Raw genomic sequence first — 22,223 nt, 5'->3', positions numbered from 1 at the left:
ACGACCCCTCTGGCTTTTCTAACGGCGACCAGGAGCCGGGTTGGCGATCGACGATCAATGATAGGGGACCGCTTGGAATCGTCCTGATTACGCCCTCCATCGATCCTTATTACCAAGATTATACGTCCATTCGTTGGAGCTGATTGATGCAACGTCCATGGTCGTTGCTCCAACGTCAGCGCCGGCCTCCTCGAGCGTCAGTTTAAATCACCCCGCTCCAGCCATCGGTACCAGTTCTAAATTTACGACTTTCTCCGGCTTACTTGAACGCGAAGCACCGTTTCGATTTGTACTCGCGGCGATAACGAAATTCAGACACGCGGCCACATCGTTCCACAATCCTTGTTCTTCTTTCTTTTTTCTACAGATAGGTACTTAACCACCTTCGTTCCTGCTGAGAGCTTCTAACATTCTTCCCGACTCGTATCATCGATAAATAGCTTCCAAGGAGCACAGTAGAATCCTGGCTGGAGGCAAGAACTTGGCTTTTGTCCCCAGCGTACGACGAGCTTCGTAATGTCACAGCTTATAGATAAATCTCCCTGACAAGCGCCATAATCGTGCATTAATATTCCGCGGATCATTAATGGCGGTTCGTCTTCTCATAGCCGTTGACATAAATTCCCCGTTCTCTTCGTCACGTAACATTTCCAATTCGCCGCGTCACCGGTGACGTACGTGTCGCGTGCTTCGGCTTTGAATATGTTCTTTTAGGACTCCTGTTGCAAGGAGTTCGCGAAGATGGGGACCCCTTCGTGACCCTGATCCTGAAGCTTCGCCAGGCTGCGTTACTTCGCGGCGATGGAAAACTGGCACGATTCTTACTGCCCCCGATGGAGGAAGCATCAATCTTCGTTGCGTAATTGTAGCTACTCGGTCGGTGGTATTAGCTCCGCGGAATGATCGCGGCTGAGGTAGTCGCTATCTTTTCCACCGTCCAGCCGTTTCACCTCCCTCGGATTCCGCGTAGCCTCGGCCAGCTATTCGGTGAAGCACGGCTGATCTTTGCTCGAATCCCGATCCCCGACCATCGAGGTCTTTAATGTCGCTGATTTACGCGTAGCAATAAGTTGGAACGACTTGTATGTACGTCTCCCCTGCGCCTCGTGTAATCCTGATTGCGCGGCGTATTTATTGCGGACAGAACAACGTCGAGATTTATCACCGGTTTAATTGAGAGGCTGAACCTTGGGCTACGTGGCATTGCGTGCGCCTCTTTTCTGACACGTGCAATTCCTCTCGGTATTAGCCTACGATCGCCAGCAACGTTTCAAACTTATGCCCGTGGACGAGACAGCTAATCCTGAGATTAACATTCTCCGCTGCTACCATGCCACTGTCGAAATTCACGCGCCTGCTACTCTGAATTGCCACTGCGAATGCTAGACTACCGAAAACCAACGGCAGAACCTCAGAGCGCTGTAATACGAACGCGAAGCAGCTCTGGAGCTACAGTGTGCAACGGTGCATCGACACAACGTTGAAACAAACACCCCCAACATGGCAGCCGCAGTGTCCAGTCCAGAGTCCCTATTCCGCGCAGCGTTGTCGCAGCTTATACTCGAACAGTATCAAAAAGCGTTTGGTAAAATGCCAGAACCTTACCGTGCCTCCCGTTGTCCGCGATCCCGAGACGTCAGGACCCGTTGGCCGCGTCGGGACGCGCCGATCAATAGAAGACCAAAAGGCACATGTCCCGGCAGCCTCTCACGCGGCGGTGCCCTCGAGCTTGGCGGGCATGTCGTCTACCAAATGCCGGGCGATCTCACCGTCCGCGGCGACAGCAGTTTCATCCACTAGCAACCCTCCAGCCTATTACTCCAACGCCACCCATCCGCGTCTTCCAGGGTGTTCGACAGATCTGTCTAGACTCCAATCGGGATCAACGCTCTCGGGTACGACGGCACCGATCCCGGAATGTAACAGTCGGTCAAGGGGAAGAAGATGCGTGGATCGATGAGAAAAGCCGGGCAGAGTTCACTGGTCAGGGCCAGAAGCTTGCATCAGAGCCAGGCAAGACGCGCCTGATCGCCGACGAACGATCAAACCGACGGCGCGGCACTCGGCATCGATTGGCATAGCCAGAAGCCCGTCTCGTCGCCGCGACGCTAGCGAGAACTCGCTGGGACGGCGTCGGAATGACGTCGGCTGCGACAGGGAGGCGAGGAACAGCGCGGAAGCCGAGAAAACTCCGGACACTGGCCTGCCATCGGGTAGACTGTAGACCGACGACCCGGCGCTGCTCTTCCAACGCGGCGACGCACTGCGCCGACGTCGCGACGACGGCCACGTCGTCGCCTAGGCGACCGCGAACCTCTCGCTCTCCTACACCCCCAACCGGCTACTCTCCTCTCGCGGAGGGTGGATCGATCGATCGAAGCACGAGCGCAGCGCTACGCAGCGAAATATCGAGAGATTCAGGATGAACGCCAGGGGGGTTACTCGCCGATCTCAGTCCCTCCTCCCCTGAGGCTCACCGCCGTTACGCGGCGGGTCCGCTTGAAACGGCTTTCTCAGTGGCAAGCTTGAAAGTGAACTCCCCGAGTTTCGTTTACTTCTACCGTTTCGCGGCAAATCGTTTCGAGTAATTAATTGTTTTGGATCGTTAAATGTGGGGTTCGGATTAGATACAGATCGTATATGCGCGTGGTATCTAGTTTCCTGTTCCAACGCCGTTGATGATGAATGAGAAGCGCGGCAGAGCTTCTCCTGGTATCTTTGATCTGGCCGCAGTTAATGAACTAATTATATAATTACATCGGTTTCTCTTGCAGCAATTAGGTGCTACCTGCTACTGGGAACGCGTGTCACTCGCCGTGAAACTGATTATAATCGATCGTTTCTCGTCGATTCATAACCGCGTGGTCGTCTCCCTTGATTAACCGACCGGGGTTGTGCAAACGAAATGGCCAGGAATGCTATCAAAGTCTACGCCAGATTGAAGCCCGAGAAGAATCGGAGAAACGTATTGGTACGTGCGCGTTGGTACCGCGGTACTAGAGCCTAGAAAGGATTTCATGACCTGTGTGTAATTTCCCCAAGAATTACGAAGTGCACCATCGCCCCAAGGAACACCTCGAGGAGGACTTCCTGCGTCTGCTTACTCCCGCGCAGAAGACGAAGGAGTACCCCGACAATCGGGCGGAATCGTGGAGTTTCTCGTGAGTTTTCTACCTTCGCTGTATTAACGATTTCCCAGAGGCTCGACTTCCTCGATACTTTCAGTTTCTTCCAAATATTCGAGGAATCCACGAGGCAGGAAGACGTGTTCGAGGACGTCGCGCGGCCGGTAGTGGAAAGGTAAAAGGAAGGGTATCGGTTAATTACCACAAAGCACGAACTTCAATCGTTCATTCAGCTACGCGATTTCGTTTGTTCAAGTGCCCTCGACGGCTACAACGGCACCATTTTCGCCTACGGCCAGGTAAATCGACCTGCCCAAATAATTTCCCCCAAGGGAATTCAAATCGTCTCCTCCACAGACGGCCAGCGGAAAGACGTACACTATAACCGGTGACCAGAGAAGCTACGATGACCGTGGCATCATATCCAGGTGCCTGCAGTACCTGTTCGACGTCATACGAAAGGTTGGATACTCTAAGCTAGCTGCAGAGAGGGAACGAGAACTGTATACGCCCTTAAGGGTGGATTCTCGTGTAACAGCCCCCGAAATTTAGGAATTTTTTTGAAAAAAACTATTGTTAATATTGCATTAAACTCCTTCGGAATGTAAGGAGGCATCTTTAAACTTGCAGAACATATTTTTTTTACGTGGATCTTTCTTATTATTTATTAATTATTGTGGAATTTCTTCGGCGATGTTGGCGTCAGGTGTAGCACCTGCCAGAGTCATCTAATTGCAAAAAGAAGAGAATTCTCTTAAAGTTAAATAATTTACGCTGGGACTGGACCTAAAATTTTAATTTCAGTTTTTATTTATAATACTTTTTACGTCGATATACAGAGTAATATGAAAAATTTGTCTAAGGAAAGACTTAATTTGTCTCTTAAACGCTCTAACTCTTTCGATTTTTCATTGTTTTTCTTTAAAGTGGACCAATCCCAGCGTAAACTATCTAACTTTGAGATACTTCTATTTTTTTGCAATCAGATGACTGTGATAGGTGCTACACATCCCGCCAACAGGAGTCACATCGTCGAAGAGGTGGACGAGATTCCACAATAATTCATAAATAATAAGAAGGATCGACATAAAGAAAATATTTTCTGCAAGCTCAAAGATGCCTCCTTATATCCCAAAAGAGTTTAATCCAGTATGACGAACAGTTTTCAAAAAAAAAATTCTTAAATGCAAGTTACTTTCGGGGCTGCTAGTCGAGAATCCCCCCTTAAATCTGCACGCAGCGGCCGGAAAACGTGTACTCCGTCGAGGTGGCTTATCTGGAGATTTACAACGAGAACGGCTACGACCTGCTGGATCGGAGGGCCGCGGTTACGAGATTGGAGGATTTACCGTAAGTCCTGGCGGCGTAAATGGCGTGGCTCGCAAAAACCCGGGCCTCTGTTAAGGGAAACAGCCGGCCGGAGCGATCAGCCGTGATTCCGACGTGCCTCAAATATGGAGCAATCGCGCGAACGCAAGGTGCAACCGCGTCACATCCACTCCTTCCTCGTTTCTTATTGCATTCCTTCTGTCGCGTCTCGCCCGACAGAAAGGGGCAATCAAAGGCTTAGAGGGGCTATTAATTGAGTGATTCCAGTGCAACAAATTCAGCGTCAATTAGAGCTGATCTAGGCTTTAGTAAAGGCCACGAACGAACGCGAGTGCGGAGGCAATTAATTAGCATGTATTTTCCCAATGGCAACTCGCGGGCGGAAGTACCCTCAACCAACTAGCTTTACGCAACGCGCGAACTTTCTGATCGAGACGCTTTGATACAAGTCCCAAGTGATCGCCGACAGAACGGCGATATCTCATTTCCGCGATCTATCGGTTGGGTTCTTTGGTGTGTACCTTACGACAGGTCTGACGCCTTGCAGGCGCGTCAACGTACAGGAGGACGAGGCGGGGCAACTGCATCTGAAGAATCTCACCTTCCACTGCGTAAGCAGTGCGGATGAGGCGATGGAAATGTTGCTACTGGGCGACGACAATCGGTTAGATAATCTGCAATTTGATCCAGCATATTTATATTTGGAGAAAGAAGGAGCGCAGGACAATGAAATGACTCGTCTCTATAGGATCACCGCCGAGACACCAATGAATCCCCAGTCATCAAGATCGCACTGCGTCTTTACCATCGTGGTCTCCATAAAGCAGTTCGGTGCGGAGCGGTACAAGCGAGCGAAAGTGCACCTGGTGGACCTAGCTGGGTTCGTACCTTCGTTCTTCCACTATCGACTGAAGGTACCAGGCTAGTGGGTTGCTGAAGAGGTGCAGCTGGCCCCTGGCTAGAGATAACCCGCTCTAGAAAGCTCAATAGAAAGGAATCTCACTCAGGCGTCAATTAAAACAACTGTATAAGTGATAATCCTAGAAACATTCCCTTTCAATCCTGCAGAATTCCAATTACGTTCTCGTTCTCTTCTTCTTCAATTACTGCTTCCTCCACGAGTTGCGTTTCATTTGAAGCTTGCGCAGAACTCATTCCAACGATCAGGGAAGTCAAAAGAATTTATAGCAAGTTTCTACGCGACCCTGATTTTTCCTCAACCCTATCAAGGAAGAGAGCATACCATGAACACCTTGTTGCAATTGCATCACCTAATCCACTTGCCTGCGTCCGCGGGTTAAATGGCAAATTGTAACGTGGGACTTCCGTAGGTCCGAGCGGGTCCACAAATGCTCGATAACCGGCACCATCCTGACCGAGGCGAAGCACATTAACCTGAGCCTACATTACTTGGAGCAAGTCATAGTGTGTCTGGGTCAGGAGAGCGGGGGTCACGTTCCTTACAGGTGCTAAATCGGCTGGCTGACACGCTCGATCCTCCTCGTCTTCCTTTATTCCGTTCGGCCAACATCTTTCTCAGCGATCATCGCCTTACACCTTCTAACTTACACCCTCTTACTTTAAATCGCGAAGCGTCCAATCGCAACACTGACACTTCAACTCAATCATTTCTTGCGGGCCCTTCTTGTGCCCAACTGTTGGGTGCAGGAGATTATTATCGCGGTTTCGCGATTAGAAAGTGTAGCACGGTGATTGACAAAATTTCTGGCCTTTAGTCAACCGTGGAACGGTTGGTTCCCCGTTTTTCTGTCAACCGTTGCACTCTGCACGACTCTGCATTCCTAGGAACTCTCTCCTGACATCGATTCTGAGGGACAGTTTGGGAGGAAACTGTTTAACCACGATGCTGGCTAATTTGAGCGTCACGACCCTTAACGTCAACGTAAGAAATTGCTAATCTTATCGGCTGCGGAGCATCGCGTTGATTAATCGCGCGCCTTCGTCGTCAGGAGACAGTGTCCACCTGCAGGTTCGCGCAGAGGGTGGCTCTCGTCAGGAACGAGGCGAAGGTTGTCCTGGAGAAGGATACGCGCAGCGAGAACGCGTTACTGAGACTGGAGAACGAGAGGCTGAAGGAACAGATCAAGGAGATGGCAAAGCAAATGGTAATTTTGTGGGGGATGGTTTGAAGGAAAGGGGTGCTTTGTTTTGCGTGGTCGCAGAGTTCCGAGGACCTCACAGCTGAAGATAAAGGAAATCTGGACTCTCAAATCGAAAGCTTTTTAGAGTCGAATACTGAGATTCGTTGGGATCATAATCCGAAGAAGATGCAGTATTGCTTCGAAAGCTTCAAGAGGATTTTTCAATTAAACAGAGACCCTAACAGCTGCTTGAAGAAAGTGGAATATTATAAGAACATGGTCGTTCAAAGGGACAAGGAAATTTGTATCCTATTTCTGCTCTCTTATGCTACACACCCTTCCTTGCCTTCCCTTATTTATATGATCGCTTCCTGAGTTTTAAATAGCATTGTTAACCAATCTGGTGAGAAAGGAAAGAGGGAGCCTGGAGCATCGAGTCAAAGAAGGTCGCTGCAATCATTTGAGTAACTATATCCTTTTCCCTTTTTATTATTCAGTTGATTACTGTGCAATCGGTTTGTTTGCTAGGGTCAACTGAAGTCAGCATTGAAAATAACTCGGAACTGATTGGAAAATTAAGCGGTTTAAAAAGAAACGCAGAAAATGTTAGCGCGGAAGACAACGCGCCCTCGGTTGCTAATATCGTCGATGAAAAGGAGATTTCAATAGTCAGTCATGTTCCTCCAAGAAAACAAAAACCAAGACTGAAAGCTTCGAAGTCTACCTTCCACGATCACGTGGATGATAAGTCACAGGATATTAATAGTCAACATCAGGAGAAGGATAATCGAGATAAGAAGAATTATAGCCAGAGGAACACTCTCGAAGAATTTTCAACCAACAAATCAATTCCCACAGGCATTTCGAAGCCAGATTTATTGCCCTGCAACGTTGTCAACCTAACTCTGGGTAATGCAACTCAGAATAATGATAAAGCGACTGACCAGGATCTGAATCAGCAATCTTTTCGCAAGATCGAAAGGAATCAGGCCAAGTGTGGAGAGATTCAAAGCTCGACGAAGAAAAACATTTCTACCAGACATAATTCTGGTGCAAAAGTCAAGCCAGAGACTGACAAAGTCCCTACTGTTGCGCCTCAAACCATTGAAACCAAATGTGAAGAAATGAAGACAGCCTTAGAACTTCCTTTTGAAGAGACGGACTACTCAGCTCCAGTCTATCAGCGATTCCTGAACTTCAATGTACCTGGAAAGTTAAGTAAACCCAGAGAAAAGTCGATAAAAGCGTCGCTCCAAAGGGTTGAAGTTAGTTCGAGGGCAAACTGTAATGATTTCGATGATAATTCGAGTAGAGAAGAGAATATTGAACCGCTGGGCACTAAGAATATTTGCAGCTCCAGAAAGAGTATTAACAACCCTTCCAGCGATGAAATAGAGAGCAGTAGGAGCAAGAAGATTGAAGGGAAGAGGAGTGCTACAAGTGTTACAAGCAAAGCCTGCACTCCTCGTAAAAAGTCAGAGTTGGACGAGGCAGATTTTAAGGACTCACTGCCTCTGACTGGCGATGCTGAGATCGATGAGGAAATTATTGCCTTTTACAGGGCAAAACGATCGGGTGGTATTTATTAGGAGACTTCACACGCGAGCAGTGATATTAACAGTAGCAGTAATTATATTCAACCACACAGTGGTGATTAATAAATATGTCCCAAGTGCATATGCACTTTGCAATAAGATTTTCTTGATGTATTAGTATTTATAATCAGAAGCCAAGGTGATGTTGCCAGACTAACTACAATAAAAGAAAACATATTGATTTGTATGAAATGCTGATTTTATTTTTGTGTATTTACAGAAATAAATTATATATTAATTCATCAGTATTTTTAATACCCATGATCTTTTAACAAGCTTCAATGTCCCGAGCACGTCAGCGTTTCCATATCCAACCTCTCGCCATGCATGTTCGCCTCCAAGATCGTTAATCGATTTTCGTGGATCAAGGCGAGGCAGTTTCGCTTTGCCAGATTAGGGTGCTTCCTGATTTTAAAGCTGAACAGTTTGTCAACATTTATTCTTATGGTGTCCCTGTGCACAAATCCTTGGATTCCTAGAAAGAAGATACAGCTTTTACTAAGCTCGAGAGAGTTAAACATTTTGTAAACCCTTATCTAGCTACCTTTGTATTCATAAATCTGAAGATTCCTTCTGTTATCGACGAAAACTAGCAGCGTTTCGATCGAACCCTCGAAATTAAGGATCCTGAACGACGTTGGCCTGTGAGATTTTATGGTTTGCAGGACCTTCTTCTGTTTTACGTCGTTGCTACAAATCTGTATAGTGTACCGGAGGGTAACAAAGATTTTTATGGATGAAATGATACGAGTCATCAGAATCTATCAAAACGAACACACAAAGCATTTCTTATTAAAGTTTAACTCACGAATATGTGATCCTTGCTAACTTCCTTGTCATGATACAAGAACATATGCTTCCCAAACACCCCCGCCTTGAAATTCAGAATCTCAGGGATCCCATATCGTATACCAACACTCCTGTTAACCAAGTCCTGTTCATGAATGGCCTGTCTACTAGTCAACACCATCTCATCGCCCTTCAAAACAATCCTCACGTCATCATCATCTGCGTGAGACGAAAAAAACTTCTCCAACTTATCCTGCACCTGTTCCAAGGACCGTTTCCCATCTTTTTTGTTAATCGACCTCAAGAATTGATCTTGGTCTATCTCGTGGCCTAGACTCAAAACATGCTGGAAAAAGTGAAAGAAACGTGTAGAAGGGGACGAAACACTTTCAAAGATCAGCTGCAACATAAAAGCTCACTATAAACTGATCCCCCTCGAGTTTCCAATAGTTCAGAGGTCCATTTCCACAGGAGTCTGTCCCTGAGGTGCGGAGATACAAGGTCTCGTGGTGCTTGAAGCTGGTCCATCGATTGATTACTCCAAAATCAGGTACGTTGGCCCTCAGCTCGAAATTCGTGCCAGTGAACAGGTACGCGTGCATGTGGCAGGTGCTGTAGCTTACCAGCATGTAGTCCAAGCCTTGCCATTCGATATGATGAAGGCTGACGATGGTGGCGTCGTACTCGATGATCTGCAGGTAGTCGAACACGCTGAACTTGTAGATTTGCCTCTCTGCGTGACGCTGCAGCTGACTCAGATCTTGGCACATGGTGTTCAAGTTTTCCTGTGAGAAACGTGTGTTTTCCAAGCATTAAAGTAAATCAAGTTATAATAGAAGAAGTCATTGAAGACTCTATGCAATTCCCAGCGAAACCTGGACCTTTTCTATAAAAGAAATGGTAACTCTACATTGGTCTCTGCCATCAGAGCGTCCATTTCCAAATGCCTCTTCGCCAAAGTGGCTGATAGTTCAGTGACATTTGTGCCATTCAGGGTGTCCCTTCCTGAGGCTCCATTCTCAAAGTGGACGTTACCCAGCACGGTCCATCTACCAGAGATGATCTGCTGCAAGGAATTCTTCGTGATAGCTACTGCTTCCCATCGATTCGGATTTATGCCGTTCAGGTAGCCTAGGATTCGAAGACCTTGGTTGAAGACGATTGGCTTCTCAAACACGAACTTCCCTGATAAGGTGGACGAAAAGAACTCTCGTAAAAGGAAAGATCACACAAAGGCTTCATGGAACTTCTCTCAAAATTCTTACCAGTCAATGCACTCTTCAAATTCAGTGGGACCATCATCGTTGGATCGATGCCATTGATGAGACGCGCGTTAAAATCGCGACGTACTTGAACATGTCCAAGGAAGTTGATGTGTCCTGTTATGTTCTGATTCCCACTCATCTGGAAAAAGCAAAAGTACCCTTTTTTTGGCGCTCAAATTAGACAAGCAACGCTTGTGTTTGTCTCCAGCAACATACCATGAAAGTGTTCTCCTGAATCGTGTCCAAGCTCTTCTCATTGACCAATCCCCAGATTTTTATCTCATCGACGGTGACAGTGAGGCACTTGAGTACCACTGGCAAACTTTGCTCACTATTCAATGGTATTAACAAACTCATATCCAGGTCGTTGAACTTCGACACTTTGATATCTGACTCGAAAGTCACGTCATTGAACGTAACAGCTTCTGCAAAGAAATATAAAAAAAACTTTCACAATCTTCGGAATATAATTATATTGTATTTTTAGCGTTATTCAAATAACCTTTGATATAAGTGGGCCTGTTCAGATACAGAACATTGAGTCGCAACTCATCTACATCGACCCCCATGAGAGATTTCATCTCCAACTCTATTTCAACGGCAATATCCTTCTCAATCTTCATGCCATCCTTGAAAATCAGTTTCGACTGGACGGAGAAAGGCTCGTCAACGAAGACAGCCCTCCGGAATCTCTTCAAGTCGATGTCGTTCAACGCGTCACGCACGACGAACGCGCCGTTAAAGGTGACAGGGCTTTGGAACACTTTCGTGCCAGAAATCGTGACGTTGTCCTCGTTCTTGGGAATCGTCGTCTCCAAGAAGCCATCCAAGTCTGTTCCTTGAATCGTGCCATTGGTGAAAAGGTTCTCAACGGACACGTTTCCGAAGAAACGAACGTTTCCTCCAAGTTCGTAGGAATTGTTCCCCAGGAACTTGAATCTGTCTATCAAATCGTGGAAGGGCACGTCACCGATATTTCCAGTCGCATTGAACTCGTTGATAATTGTCACGGATCCTTGAAACATGCCAAGAAATTTCGAGTTAATTAAATGGCACTGTAATTCAGTGTTTATTAATTTACAACGTACCATTTACAACCACAGGGCCTGTCAACTCTTGTTCCCTAATTGGATCAAAGATATTCTCCACTGCATGTCCATTCAAAAACTCAGCTTCAAGCTGATTGCAAGTGAGAACATCGAATAACTTATACCCATCGACCTTGATATTTTGATCAGTTTTTAGCACCGTGTCCGACACGCGTTCCAGAAAATCGAAATTGTTCATCGACCCAAGAATCGTCAAGTTTTCGATGGAAACATTCTCCTTGAAAACCACAGTACCGATTCGATCAGTTTTATAGAGGTCTTTTACGGCTTCTCCATTAATCAACTTCGTATTTATCTTCCCTGTGACTTGAAGAGACTCCAAAGTAACAGTCCCATTGAATATTCCAGCCAGCAAAGAATTCACGTGATTCTTCAAACGATCGATCTCATCCACAGGCATACCGTTGATAAATTTCGCGTTTAAGCGATCGGTCTCCAAACTATCGATAACATACTCATCTATGACGTTCAAGGATGACAAGTGTTTAGTGAAATTCGCGAAATCGACGCCGTTTATAAATACAGGCACGATTTCTTCAGCCTCTAATTTATCTGCTGTCAAGTTCTCGAAGGGGATACTCTGGAATGTTTCATTTATCTTCCGAGCAAAGTCTGCGTATGAAATATTGCCATTGATACTGTCAAATGACAATTCGTCCAGAGTAATTGGAGATTTGAACACAATTGTCTTCTCCAAACAACTGCTCGTTGAATTTTCGTTCTGGTTGAAAAGAGTTTCCAATTTTTTCACAGCTCCAAATGTTACATTTCCAAATGTCACGTGTGGCGATATTTTTATTAAATCTGTAAACCAGAAAGGGTTGAAGGACACTCTAAAGATCCAATATATTCTAAGTGTGCGTGAATAAAGTTAGATTTTTACTTGGAAATTGCTGATCCGTGTCCAAAGTCGCGAATTCGTCTATTAAGTGGCCATTTACCATGCCAGATGTGATTATTACATTGGATTTGAACGCAACATTCCCCAGAAACGTCTTCTTCCCAATTATTTCGACATTCTGATCGGTTTTCAATAATAAATCCGTCAGATTCAATGGCCGCTGCTTCACGAATAAATTCTCGAACGTGACGTTTCCCAAAACTGTTAAGTCCCCGAAGATGATATTCGACGAGACTTCAGAGCTTTCATTCAACAGTTTAGCATACTTTTTCTCCAGCCCTGTTACTTCGCCATCCACCTGCAATTTTTAATCGTTCCAAGTATTCGAAACGAAAGTACATTTGAACTTCAAAAACGTACCTGTAGAACACCATCAACTGTCAGGTTTTCAAAGGTGATTTCCTTATTAAGAACGTTCTCTTTGTCCAAAATCACGAAATCCTCTATGCCTATGCCATTTATAGTGTTCGCCTGATTTTTTAAAACTACGAGCTTGTTGAACGATTTCGGCCCTGGTACGTCGACCACAGTGTCACTATCCATCAATACATACTCTTCTGGGTATTGAAGATCGTTCAGAAAATCTATATCCACGGCGTCCGCGATTAAGGTCTGAAAATATTAAATACAACAATGTTAGTATCAAGGAAAAAGTGTTCAGTTTCTAGGATTCAGATATTACCCCTTCGATAACAGTGTCCCCACAAATAACTGCCGGCTTGTTCTTCCACACGATGCTCCTCATCAAGTTTCCCCACTCAACGTCATTAATCACATCGAAGGAAAGGTGTCCCTTAACTTCAGCCCGTCTTATTTTCGAGAAATCTACTTCCCCGTAATCCCCTATCGAATCGCTGAATAGAATATCCTCTACTGGGATACCGTTCAATGAACGTATCGTCAGATTCACAGCTTCCATGGAAGAAAACACCTTTCTGTTTTCAATAACGCCGCTTTCATCGTCGGCTTGAGAGTCACTCAGCACGTTGACGTCATTGATGGACTCCACAGTTAAATCCTCGACATTCAAGGTACCAGTGACGTTAATATTCCCGAATACCTCGACTTCGGAGTCGAAACTCAGCTCCGTTGAGTTGGAATCCAGACTACCAATTAAATTCACGTCGACTTCTCCCAGTTTCTGCTCCAAATCCTTCAAAGCTTCTGCATAAAACGTCGCGTTGAAGCCTAAATCTTCCCTCGTCAAGTTGGCAGATCCGATCGTGACCGAATAATAGATCACGTCGTTGGCTATCACTGCATTCGTCGCGTTCACTTCGCTGATGTTCCACAACCCGGTGATTTCGGACTTCTTCAAGTAGCTCTTCTCGAGACGCGACTCCGTTTCGTTGAGAATTCTTTCTTGATAATTCAGAGAGTCCTAGACAACAGATTCCACGATTTGCAACTGGCAATATCACTCTATATTTCCATGCAAACTCTTTGATATGTTAACTTAAACGAGAAGCTTACATTCAGCAGACGTTGCAGGCTCAACAGCCTCTCCGTAGTGTGTTGAATCGGGTGTTTGAGGTCCTTCAGGTCAGTATGGAGCCTGACGAGCCTGTTGCCAAAAACGAAGCCAACTTTTGGGATAACTGTGACCATAGACAGGTCGAATTCATCGAGGACGTTATTAGGTAGCTGTATCCTCTTGAAACTCAGACCCTGCCACGCTAAAGCGATCACCGTGGAGTTTCGTAACTGAATCAGCAATAAAGATTCATCTCTGTAGGTATCCAGCCTGATATCTCTGACCCAAGAAATCTCTGTGATATCTGCCAGAAATATAAACGAATCGGTGTCAGGCTAATTCTAAAGAAGATCGTACATCTGAAATTGAAATCGTACCGAAGTTCGACTCGGACTCCGTGTTGTACTGGAATTCACCCTCGAAGAAGTGAAACAACCCAGCTTCGGGACCAGATATCGCTAGGAACTGCAGGTACCCGCTTTCGAAGCAGACAAAGTTCTTTAGGTCTTGCGATTTGATCGTCTGCAGCTCCTCAAATATGCTGCTCGGCGTTCTGTCTCTGTATTCGTACAGAAACACGTCGCTACCTCCTTGAAGGGCCAACAATGTGCTTTCGTACACCGAGCAGACTTGGATCTCGAACACTCTTGGTACCAGCGTCCTCTGGCAGAGCCTAAATTAAGTCAACGTGATGATTACATGCAGCAGCACTGTTCGAGAAACGAGAAACTGGGTGATTACCAGAAGTGGAAAGCATGGTTTGAAAAATCGATGCTGAAGCTATAAATATCGATGGCCGAGTACATGTTCCCAAAACGGAGTTCGTCCTCGTCCAACAGCAACAGCTGGTTTCCATTCCCGACCTGGGCGAACTCTATGTCCTTTATGTGCTTCTGGACCGGCCAGGACCAGAAAAATTCAAAGGATTTTCCATCGAACACCCTGTACCATTGCAAGGACGTTCCACTGTCCGATTCAACGCACAAAACGACGACCAGGTCGCTTTCCGGTTTGGACACCGTCGATCGAAAGCTGTTCAGGCTGATCACTTTGAACGTCGAAATAACTCCTGTGATACTCAAGTTCGCGGGATCGCCGATTAGAATATTATCAAGCTCGAGTTTGTGGAACGATAAGACTGATGGTGCGCTACGAATCAAGTAACCAGTTCCATTCGCTTCCACGAATTGGCAATTCGTCCCCGTTTGTGGGAGGCTCGCGTATTCGTTCACCGAAATGTCCGTCACGATCAGCTCTGGAAGAAGAAACCTTTTTGTTCAAGCTTGAAATGCCTCTTCAAGATGTCTCAGAATATTTTAAGCGTCAGAGGGATCGAGTAGTGATTAACAGTAATAATTGCCTTCTCTGTTCCCAGCGCCTGTGTCGAATTCGTATTCCAACCAAATCGGCGACAAGTCCTCGGCATCGCGTGGAGTTCGCAAAGATTTCGTGCCAATGAGCTTCTGCGCAGCTTCCTCGAGGTCCCAGCACTTTGAAACACTCGCGTAAAAGAAGAAAATCAGCAGAACCGCGCTGCTAAGAATCGTTGAAGACATTTCAACTTCACGACGAGATTCAACGATTCGCAGCAACGGATTCGTGATACTGAATCCAGCGATACAAAATATTTTGATACGAATACGGTCTTGAAACGGTGTCTCCTCTGAGGACGCAATACAGGTGAAGATTTTAGCGTGCGTGTGAAAATATAAGCAGGCTTGATAGGTGTCCTTAGATCCTTCCTTCCTCACGCTTTCCTTATTGAGTATTTATTAACCAATCCGAGTTTCTACTTCGTTCGCACGTGATAATAGCACACTTTCACAAGTATGTAGGTCAAACGACGTAAATTCCTCGTTTCCTTTACGGAAAACGTTTTATTCGTTCAACATATGGTACAAAACAATTACAAACGACGCGTATAAATAGCTGTATAAATTATTATATGTCCTACGTGTTTCGTCATTGTACGGCCAAGTAAAGTGCACTTTAATAGCTCCACGCACCCCGCGGTTACGTCATATCTATTTACATACTGTTACTTAATCTAATTTCAATAATTCCCCTTATTTTCCAAGTCGAGTGCTTTATACCCCAGCAACGACCGATGTTAAATCCAAACTTGTTATCCCCGACCTCGCATTTTCTACTGACAACAACAATTACTTCGAAACTCTAAGTAACCCTAATCTCCTTGAACTGGTTGGGTTCTAAGGTACAGTGACCGGTAAGAATCGCCTTCTATCGCCAACTTTCGGTTGGAACCTCAAGTTGATCTTCTCCTGTCCGTCGTCGCCGACCTCGAGGAAGGAGTTCCAGTCCACCAGGAAGTACAGACCACTCTTTGGCCTCGGAGGCACAGTGGGCTCGGGTTCAGGTGGCGACGTCCCACCGAAAGATTCCTCCAGCGCCAGCAAATTCGAAACCGTGGTGGATGTCGAGGAAGTGTCAGGTGCCGGCGTCGTTGAGGAGGAATCCAATTGGCCGGAGGCTGCTTTCGCCGAATCTGTCGAGGTTCCTGCCGATTCTGTTGACAAGTTTCGTCATGAAGCCCTTTTCTCAATTCCTACGTCCTTCGAGTATAATTCTGAGCGAAGGTCCCTAAGAGTCCTTTCTGGTAGTCGGTAGATTGGAAGGGTTAATCACAGAAGGAGATTAGAATCGAACAGAGCCACCAGTCTGAGAGGCGTTTGGACAGCATGCGCTCAGATTTCGATCGCTGGTACCATTCAACGTTGCAAACAGAGAAAGGTATCGTACGCGGGACACAATGAAGTAATTGTCTCCCTAACGCAAGCGACACGCGTTAATGACTTTCCCGCGGGTGTTAGTCACAGACAGAGAGGCTGGAAATTACCTTGAAAACAGAGTACTTCTCACGATTAGCATGGGGTATGGACAAGCAAGTAGAAAGTAACAGACTTCGATATCAATCTAAACTCCTCGTCTTTTCTCAGCTCCTTTTGAGGAAAACACCGAACTCTTCCTTTCGCATGAAAGTAAGACTCGACGCGACGGTCGACTGTACCCGAGAGAAACTAGGAACAGAATACAGGAGAAAAAGCGTGGTTGATAGAGTGCATTTCACCGCGCCATCCAGTAAGACCAAGAGAACGCAAGCCGCAGCAAGAAAAGTCAACAGAGCTTTTTGGTATGATCCGCAGAATTAGTAGCCAGCCATCCAGTCATCTAAATCCACGCCTGAACCTGTTATACACGTTCGTTAGTACATTTCGAAGTTTCGTTAATCCCCGAATCATCTTTCCAACCCAGAGCTCCGAGCTGCCCAAAACATATATGACAAATTTCTTAATACCAGTCGTAGCCATCGAAGACAGAGTGGTCTCTTCCACGTCGCCGCTCGTAGTTGTCTCTTGCCGCTGCTCCTCTTGCCTCTTTATCTCGTTCTTCAGGTCCTCGTTATAGATCTTGATAATCTCCTCGAGCTTCAAAGGATCCGGCCCGTCCTTCAGCGTTTTCGCCGACTCCAGCAGATCATTGGCCACCTTCCTGACACTCTGAATGTCAACTTTACCCTCCTGAACCAGCTTCACCGTGTCCAGAAGCTCGTTGATCTTGTACCTCTGCTTCTCATCGTCCACGTTCACTTCGTGAGGCTTGAACACGTGGAACTTGGAGGTCTCCGTGCTGTCCATGTCCTCCACGGTGTTCTTCACGGTCTTGGTGGTTTTACGAGAGCTGGAGATCAGGCCCATGTTCTCCAGGACGCCTCTCATGTTGCCTGGGACAGCCTCGATCAGCGAGGGTGTCTCTGTGGTCAGCTTCATCGACTTCTGCCTCCTGTTATCGGTGACGCCGAGGCCGAACCTAGCCAGAAACTCCTTCATCTCTTGATCCTTCACGTTGGAAGTGGGCAGGGGCTTGAAGTTAGTATAGGAGTTCAGGTTGATGGTCGGCCTTTGCGTGGAGATCGTTGTAGAGTGGTCCTGCTTGGAAGACTGGAGACCAAACCTTTGGAACAACAGCTGCACGTCTGGCGACAGATTATCCATACCTTTCTTGATCTCGGACCCTGTACTCTCGAACGTGTTCTGCTTGGCGATCGATGCTGCGTCAGATGCGAAGGAAGTCAGCCCCGAAACAGTGGCGTCGATCACGCTGTTCGTATCAGGAATTTGGAACTTGCTCTCCAACATATCCTTGTTCTTCTTGTACACATCCTCCACGTTGCTCTTATTATCCGGCCTCAAGCCAATCGACGCTAGCAAATCCATCACCTCGGGCCTCATAGGCATCGAGGTGGTGGTGGTAGTCGCGGCTGCGCGAAAACCTGCGGAGTTCAACGAGTAAGTGGAACTGTACTTCCCCTTCGAGGAGGTTTCCGTGGGCATTGGGGTGACATAGAGAGCAGATGGTCGTTCGCTGTTCATGATCAAAGCTTCTGCCATCATTGAATCCTTAGTAGAAGCCTCTGTTCCCTCTGTCGAAGAAGCTACAAGGCGATCTTCAGGTTCCGCGTTAATCGTTGGCAAAAACGGCAGCTTGTCGAGCCTGGACGGTACAGTTGGCTTGAAAGTGGTACTCGGCGGTGGGTTGTAACGCCACTCGCTGGACGTCAGCACGTTCTGGTCGTTCCTGGGCTTCTCCAGGTTGATGGTAATCTCTTTGGGAGCTGGCTTAGTGGTAGGCTGCTCCGTGACGCTGGTACTGTAAACGATCTCCAGATCCTTATCCCCGTTACTCCTATAAACTGGATACCTCGCTGTCGCGGCTTTCTCGGTCGTCTGCGAGTTCTTCTGAAGATTCTCCAGGTTGAAGGTGAACCTTAGCGGCGTGGAGTCCAGTTTCAACGTCTCCTTTAACGGCACCTTCGTCCGTACCTCCGAGTAAGTCTCCCGGTGATTTTTGTACCGGTCCTTCGTGGTGGTGGCCTGAGTGTCTTTCACAGTTGTCTTGTAAGTGGCACTGGACGGTACCAGGTTCTCGGAAGCTGATGGTGCAGAGGAATCGGCGCCCGAGTCGATAGCCTCCGTTCCAGTTCTGCCTTCTTCAGCCACGGTCTTACCGTTGCCTGGGTTTAGGAGGTCGGGAATCATCTGAGTTATCGGTGGCTTCGTGTAGAGGTCCTTCAAGTTCCCATAAGACTCCCCGGCGTTGTAAGGAAGCACGACCATCAACGCTCTCTGGTAGAGCTTCCTAGCCTTCTCGATCTTCTCTTTATCGGTGAACGAATTCAAATCCTGAGACGTGATGTTCCGAAGGATCTGCACGATCTCTTGCCTCGACAATCGTGGCAGGGTGGAGTCCTTGTGGATCTGCCGTTCGACTTCCACGATCGTGCGGTTGATCGAGCCCTCGATCTCGGTCCTCGACGGGAGATCATTGTCCTGGCAGTGACCTAGGCTGAGGACGAGCAGCAGACAGAAAACTGCAAGCTACGCAGATAATAATAAATGGGAGTATTTGCTGAGAGACCTTATGAAACGAATGGAACTTCTGAACTTATACGCGCCTTCGTAAAACAATTACCATCTGCATTCTGGCCCATAACGGAATACTCTGTGACCCACCAACCCTACCTCGTCGTTATACAGGCGACAAATCGTAATCAGTATACATCTGTCCTACATTCGTGAGGACTTGCGTCACTCGTACTTCACCCATCACCTTTCAGCAAAAAATCAAACCGTATCTAGAACTGTGCTGCGATTATCAAGTCTTTCACATAATTGCTATTAACCTGTCCTGTTAATGATCCTTTCTCCAAGAAGCAGGGACAAAGTATCTTCTTAACGATGGATAGGTTGTTCGCGAGAGAAAAACCTCGATCCCGTGTAGCCTTTAAAGGCGATACCGTCGACTTTCCGTGTAATAGGTAATGCGCAAGAAAGATACACGTTTATCCCTTTGAACATCTAGAAATCAGCTCAGCAGCGTGTCTCTTTCATATTCATAAAGCAGCTCTGGCAAAATATCCTTGACTGAATTGGCCTGATCGAGAAAGTCCAGCTCCTTGCGTATTTCCACTGGTTCAGTGTTTCGTTTTTCCCGCGCCGAGAATCGCGTGATCCAAAGTGCGATCTAAATTCGAGGGTTTAATTTCAATTACGACAAACTGGCGTGCCCTTACTCGTGAAACGACCCGGCTAATTTCTATACAGAAACGATGCAAGCGAAATTTTTAAGACAGAGATGCAACGGGCGCATAGAATTGCGTGACGCGATAACTGCGATTTCTTGTTATGCCCGTTTCACCGGCGCAATATAATTATCGAAGGAAATTACAGCAACCGTTGTTGCATTTTGTAACACACGCAGCTACTGCGGTAGTTTTTATTTGCTTGCGGGTATGGATAACGAATTCTGCAGGGTCCCTTGTGGCAGTTGCTTCAACATCTGCACTTTTCGTTCCTGTCTTTATTATTCCTCAGTTTCAAGGACCTATTAAGCTACTTTCTATTCAATTATGGTCGAATTTATACCCTGGCTGCCTGAAGCGGCCACTACTTTCCGGCTGGTTTGAAAGGAGGTTTGGGAACACGAATGCGAGCTTCGGCGAGACTTCCCTCGTGCTCTCTTCCTTGATAAAATGTTATCGAGTGAAAACAGGAACCAAGCTCCAGCCTGTGCCATGATGGTTCAGGGTTTAGGGTTACGAGTGTTTGCCGCAACGAGAACTACGTTACGTAGAGTCGTTATTGTGAATAACGTCCGTGGAATTGGACACGGTGCGCGATTCTCGGTAATGATCGTCGAAAACGAAAGTCACTTTCGTGTTCGAAGACGTGACCTTTTTCACGCGTTAACACGGGCACAGTAGTTCTGCAATCCTCGCCTGTGCCACTTCGAACAAATTTAATATCTTCTGGGTGTGACTTTCGTCCGAACTTTGATCGGACACGAGGCTAAAGAGAGACGGAATAAATGCATAAGCAATGTAGAAAAAGATGGTGTAACTAGGTTACTGCAATCTGGATTCAAACGAAACGTTGGAATGGATCGATACACTATCTGATACAGGATTGTTAATTGGAATCTTGCTACGTCGGTCGTAGGTATTTTTTTATTAAATGATTTTACTTAGCTTCGATCCTCCGTATGTATGTTTGGTGTATGGTTCAAATCTGGCAACTTAATTTTCACCCACTTCCACCAATCCAATTGTTTTGAGTCAGAAATAAAAGAATATAGAAAGAAATGTATAAAAATCCACAAAGACTAAAAACCAGAAAAAAATATTAAAATCCACAAACCAAAAGCTAGAAAATAAAAAAATATTTTTAAAAAAATGTACGTTAAACGATTTTACAAAAAAATGCGCTAGAAACTAAAAAATAATTATTTTCTTATACTACAATTTCGATAGTGCTTTCTCACTTTAAATAAAATCGTGGTGCTGTATTAAATTGATTCGTATTCTGTTATGAAATATCCCGCGCCACGATTAATATATAGCACAAAACGATTCATGTGGTTATTGCGTTTCTACCTCCTCGGTTCGAGTAGCTGTGAAGTGACAGTGCCCTGTCACTCACCAGTCACCAAATGTTCGATTGACGAACTGTCCACGGTTGAATATAAATTAATCGACACCAATTCGATGATTCCACAACATAACCTGACCAAGAACTAACAGTTCCATCGTTTTCTTCGTTCCTACGCACGAAACCCCGATCACAGTATTTCAGGTTTGACAAGCTAATCATCTGCGACACGAAGCAACTCTCCTATTTCACGGCCAATAAGATCGCTGATTCTTATCACCACAAAGACAATATGATACTAACGCGCGCGATAATCGTAGCACATGTTTAGTCCCTAGTCACAGCGATACTTCGTACCGTGGAGAAGCGACAGAAGCTTTTGGAACTGTAGTTTTAGAAGCGCGAAGTATACGAAACGATGACACACCAAAGTCACAGGAAAACTTACCATTACGGCAACCAATCGTCTAGGGACGCAGTTGACTACTGACTGAACGGCTAAGGCCTACTTTCGAACTCTCTCTCCATCTTACCCGCTTATTTCACCTCGACTGTCCACATGCACGGTGCTCGGTTCATCTGTTCACCACCTCCAGGTGCAACCGAGCCAACTCCCGCCAATTTAAGCCCCCTTAAACAGCATCCCGGCGACGTGCGAGCGATGCACGCGCTTTCTTTCTACCACCTATACGAGATGGAAAGGCGAGCCGGATTTTTCAAGTTCAAGGAGAAAGAAAGTTCTGCAGCGAAATTGATCGATCGAGCCACGGTTCCTCGATGGATCAGCTCCCAATTGATTTTTCACCACGAGACGAGGCTCGAAAACTTTAGTCTCGAGGAAAAAAGTCAAGTTTCTCGGATTCTTTGAAGAGAAAACGTTGTTCAAATTGAGGGTGGTTTGACAGGAGAGGGGACTGTTTAGAGGAAATGGTATATTACAATTATTTTAAGTGTGAATTATTAATTTTATGTGAGTGAAAATTTTCTGTACTAATTGGTGAGAAATTGATTTGTGCACAGATTCTGTTGAATAAAACGTAGAGTTCTTTTATTCGATGTAAAAAAGTGGTTAGTGTTCAGTTTTGTGAG

General features: G+C 46.1%; 4 protein-coding genes across 5 annotated transcripts in view; 1 reads left to right on the top strand and 3 right to left on the bottom strand.

Annotated features, from left to right (window-relative positions):
• The window catches only part of Daam (disheveled-associated activator of morphogenesis-like protein), a 52,751-nt gene extending 50,546 nt beyond the window's left edge, over positions 1 to 2,205 (bottom strand). The window contains exon 1 of the mRNA XM_076826499.1: positions 1,606 to 2,205. The gene's annotated coding sequence lies outside the window, so the exon portion shown is untranslated. The remainder of the gene's footprint in view (positions 1 to 1,605) is intronic.
• A 344-nt stretch (positions 2,206 to 2,549) lies between these two features.
• On the top strand, positions 2,550 to 8,393 carry LOC143376330 (kinesin-like protein KIF6). Its single transcript, XM_076826517.1, has 14 exons — positions 2,550 to 2,971; positions 3,043 to 3,161; positions 3,226 to 3,300; positions 3,382 to 3,424; positions 3,483 to 3,587; positions 4,366 to 4,475; positions 5,002 to 5,118; positions 5,203 to 5,334; positions 5,786 to 5,920; positions 6,261 to 6,357; positions 6,425 to 6,580; positions 6,638 to 6,860; positions 6,943 to 7,002; positions 7,085 to 8,393. The coding sequence occupies exons 1-14, from the start codon at positions 2,906 to 2,908 to the stop codon at positions 8,143 to 8,145; spliced, it is 2,499 nt and encodes an 832-aa protein (XP_076682632.1). The 5' UTR covers positions 2,550 to 2,905; the 3' UTR covers positions 8,146 to 8,393.
• Fs(1)n (female sterile (1) Nasrat) lies at positions 8,333 to 15,366 on the bottom strand. The gene is made up of 16 exons (XM_076826515.1): positions 15,050 to 15,366; positions 14,431 to 14,944; positions 14,067 to 14,362; positions 13,689 to 13,993; positions 12,898 to 13,596; positions 12,576 to 12,827; positions 12,198 to 12,513; positions 11,294 to 12,118; positions 10,708 to 11,220; positions 10,422 to 10,630; positions 10,206 to 10,344; positions 9,851 to 10,125; positions 9,360 to 9,725; positions 8,960 to 9,286; positions 8,696 to 8,849; positions 8,333 to 8,626 (listed from the first exon to the last, which is right to left on the bottom strand). Exons 1-16 carry the CDS (start codon positions 15,243 to 15,245, stop codon positions 8,430 to 8,432), a joined length of 5,583 nt encoding a protein of 1,860 aa, XP_076682630.1. The 5' UTR covers positions 15,246 to 15,366; the 3' UTR covers positions 8,333 to 8,429.
• Positions 15,367 to 15,514: 148 nt separating this feature from the next.
• On the bottom strand, positions 15,515 to 21,950 carry LOC143376325 (uncharacterized). Of its 2 annotated transcripts, XM_076826503.1 has the most exons (4): positions 21,028 to 21,523; positions 19,180 to 20,868; positions 17,006 to 19,085; positions 15,515 to 16,216 (listed from the first exon to the last, which is right to left on the bottom strand). In XM_076826503.1, exons 2-4 carry the CDS (start codon positions 19,186 to 19,188, stop codon positions 15,900 to 15,902), a joined length of 2,406 nt encoding a protein of 801 aa, XP_076682618.1. In that variant the 5' UTR covers positions 19,189 to 20,868; positions 21,028 to 21,523; the 3' UTR covers positions 15,515 to 15,899. The 2 variants fall into 2 exon arrangements, with proteins under 2 accessions (XP_076682618.1, XP_076682619.1); XM_076826504.1 differs by lacking the exons at positions 19,180 to 20,868; positions 21,028 to 21,523 and adding an exon at positions 21,583 to 21,950.
• Positions 21,951 to 22,223: the final 273 nt, after the last annotated feature.

The sequence above is a fragment of the Andrena cerasifolii genome, chromosome 14 (assembly GCF_050908995.1).
Source record: "Andrena cerasifolii isolate SP2316 chromosome 14, iyAndCera1_principal, whole genome shotgun sequence".
Lineage (NCBI taxonomy): Eukaryota > Metazoa > Arthropoda > Insecta > Hymenoptera > Andrenidae > Andrena > Andrena cerasifolii.
Note: the sequence above shows the minus strand (reverse complement) of the source record. Positions and strands in the feature narration are given on the sequence as shown.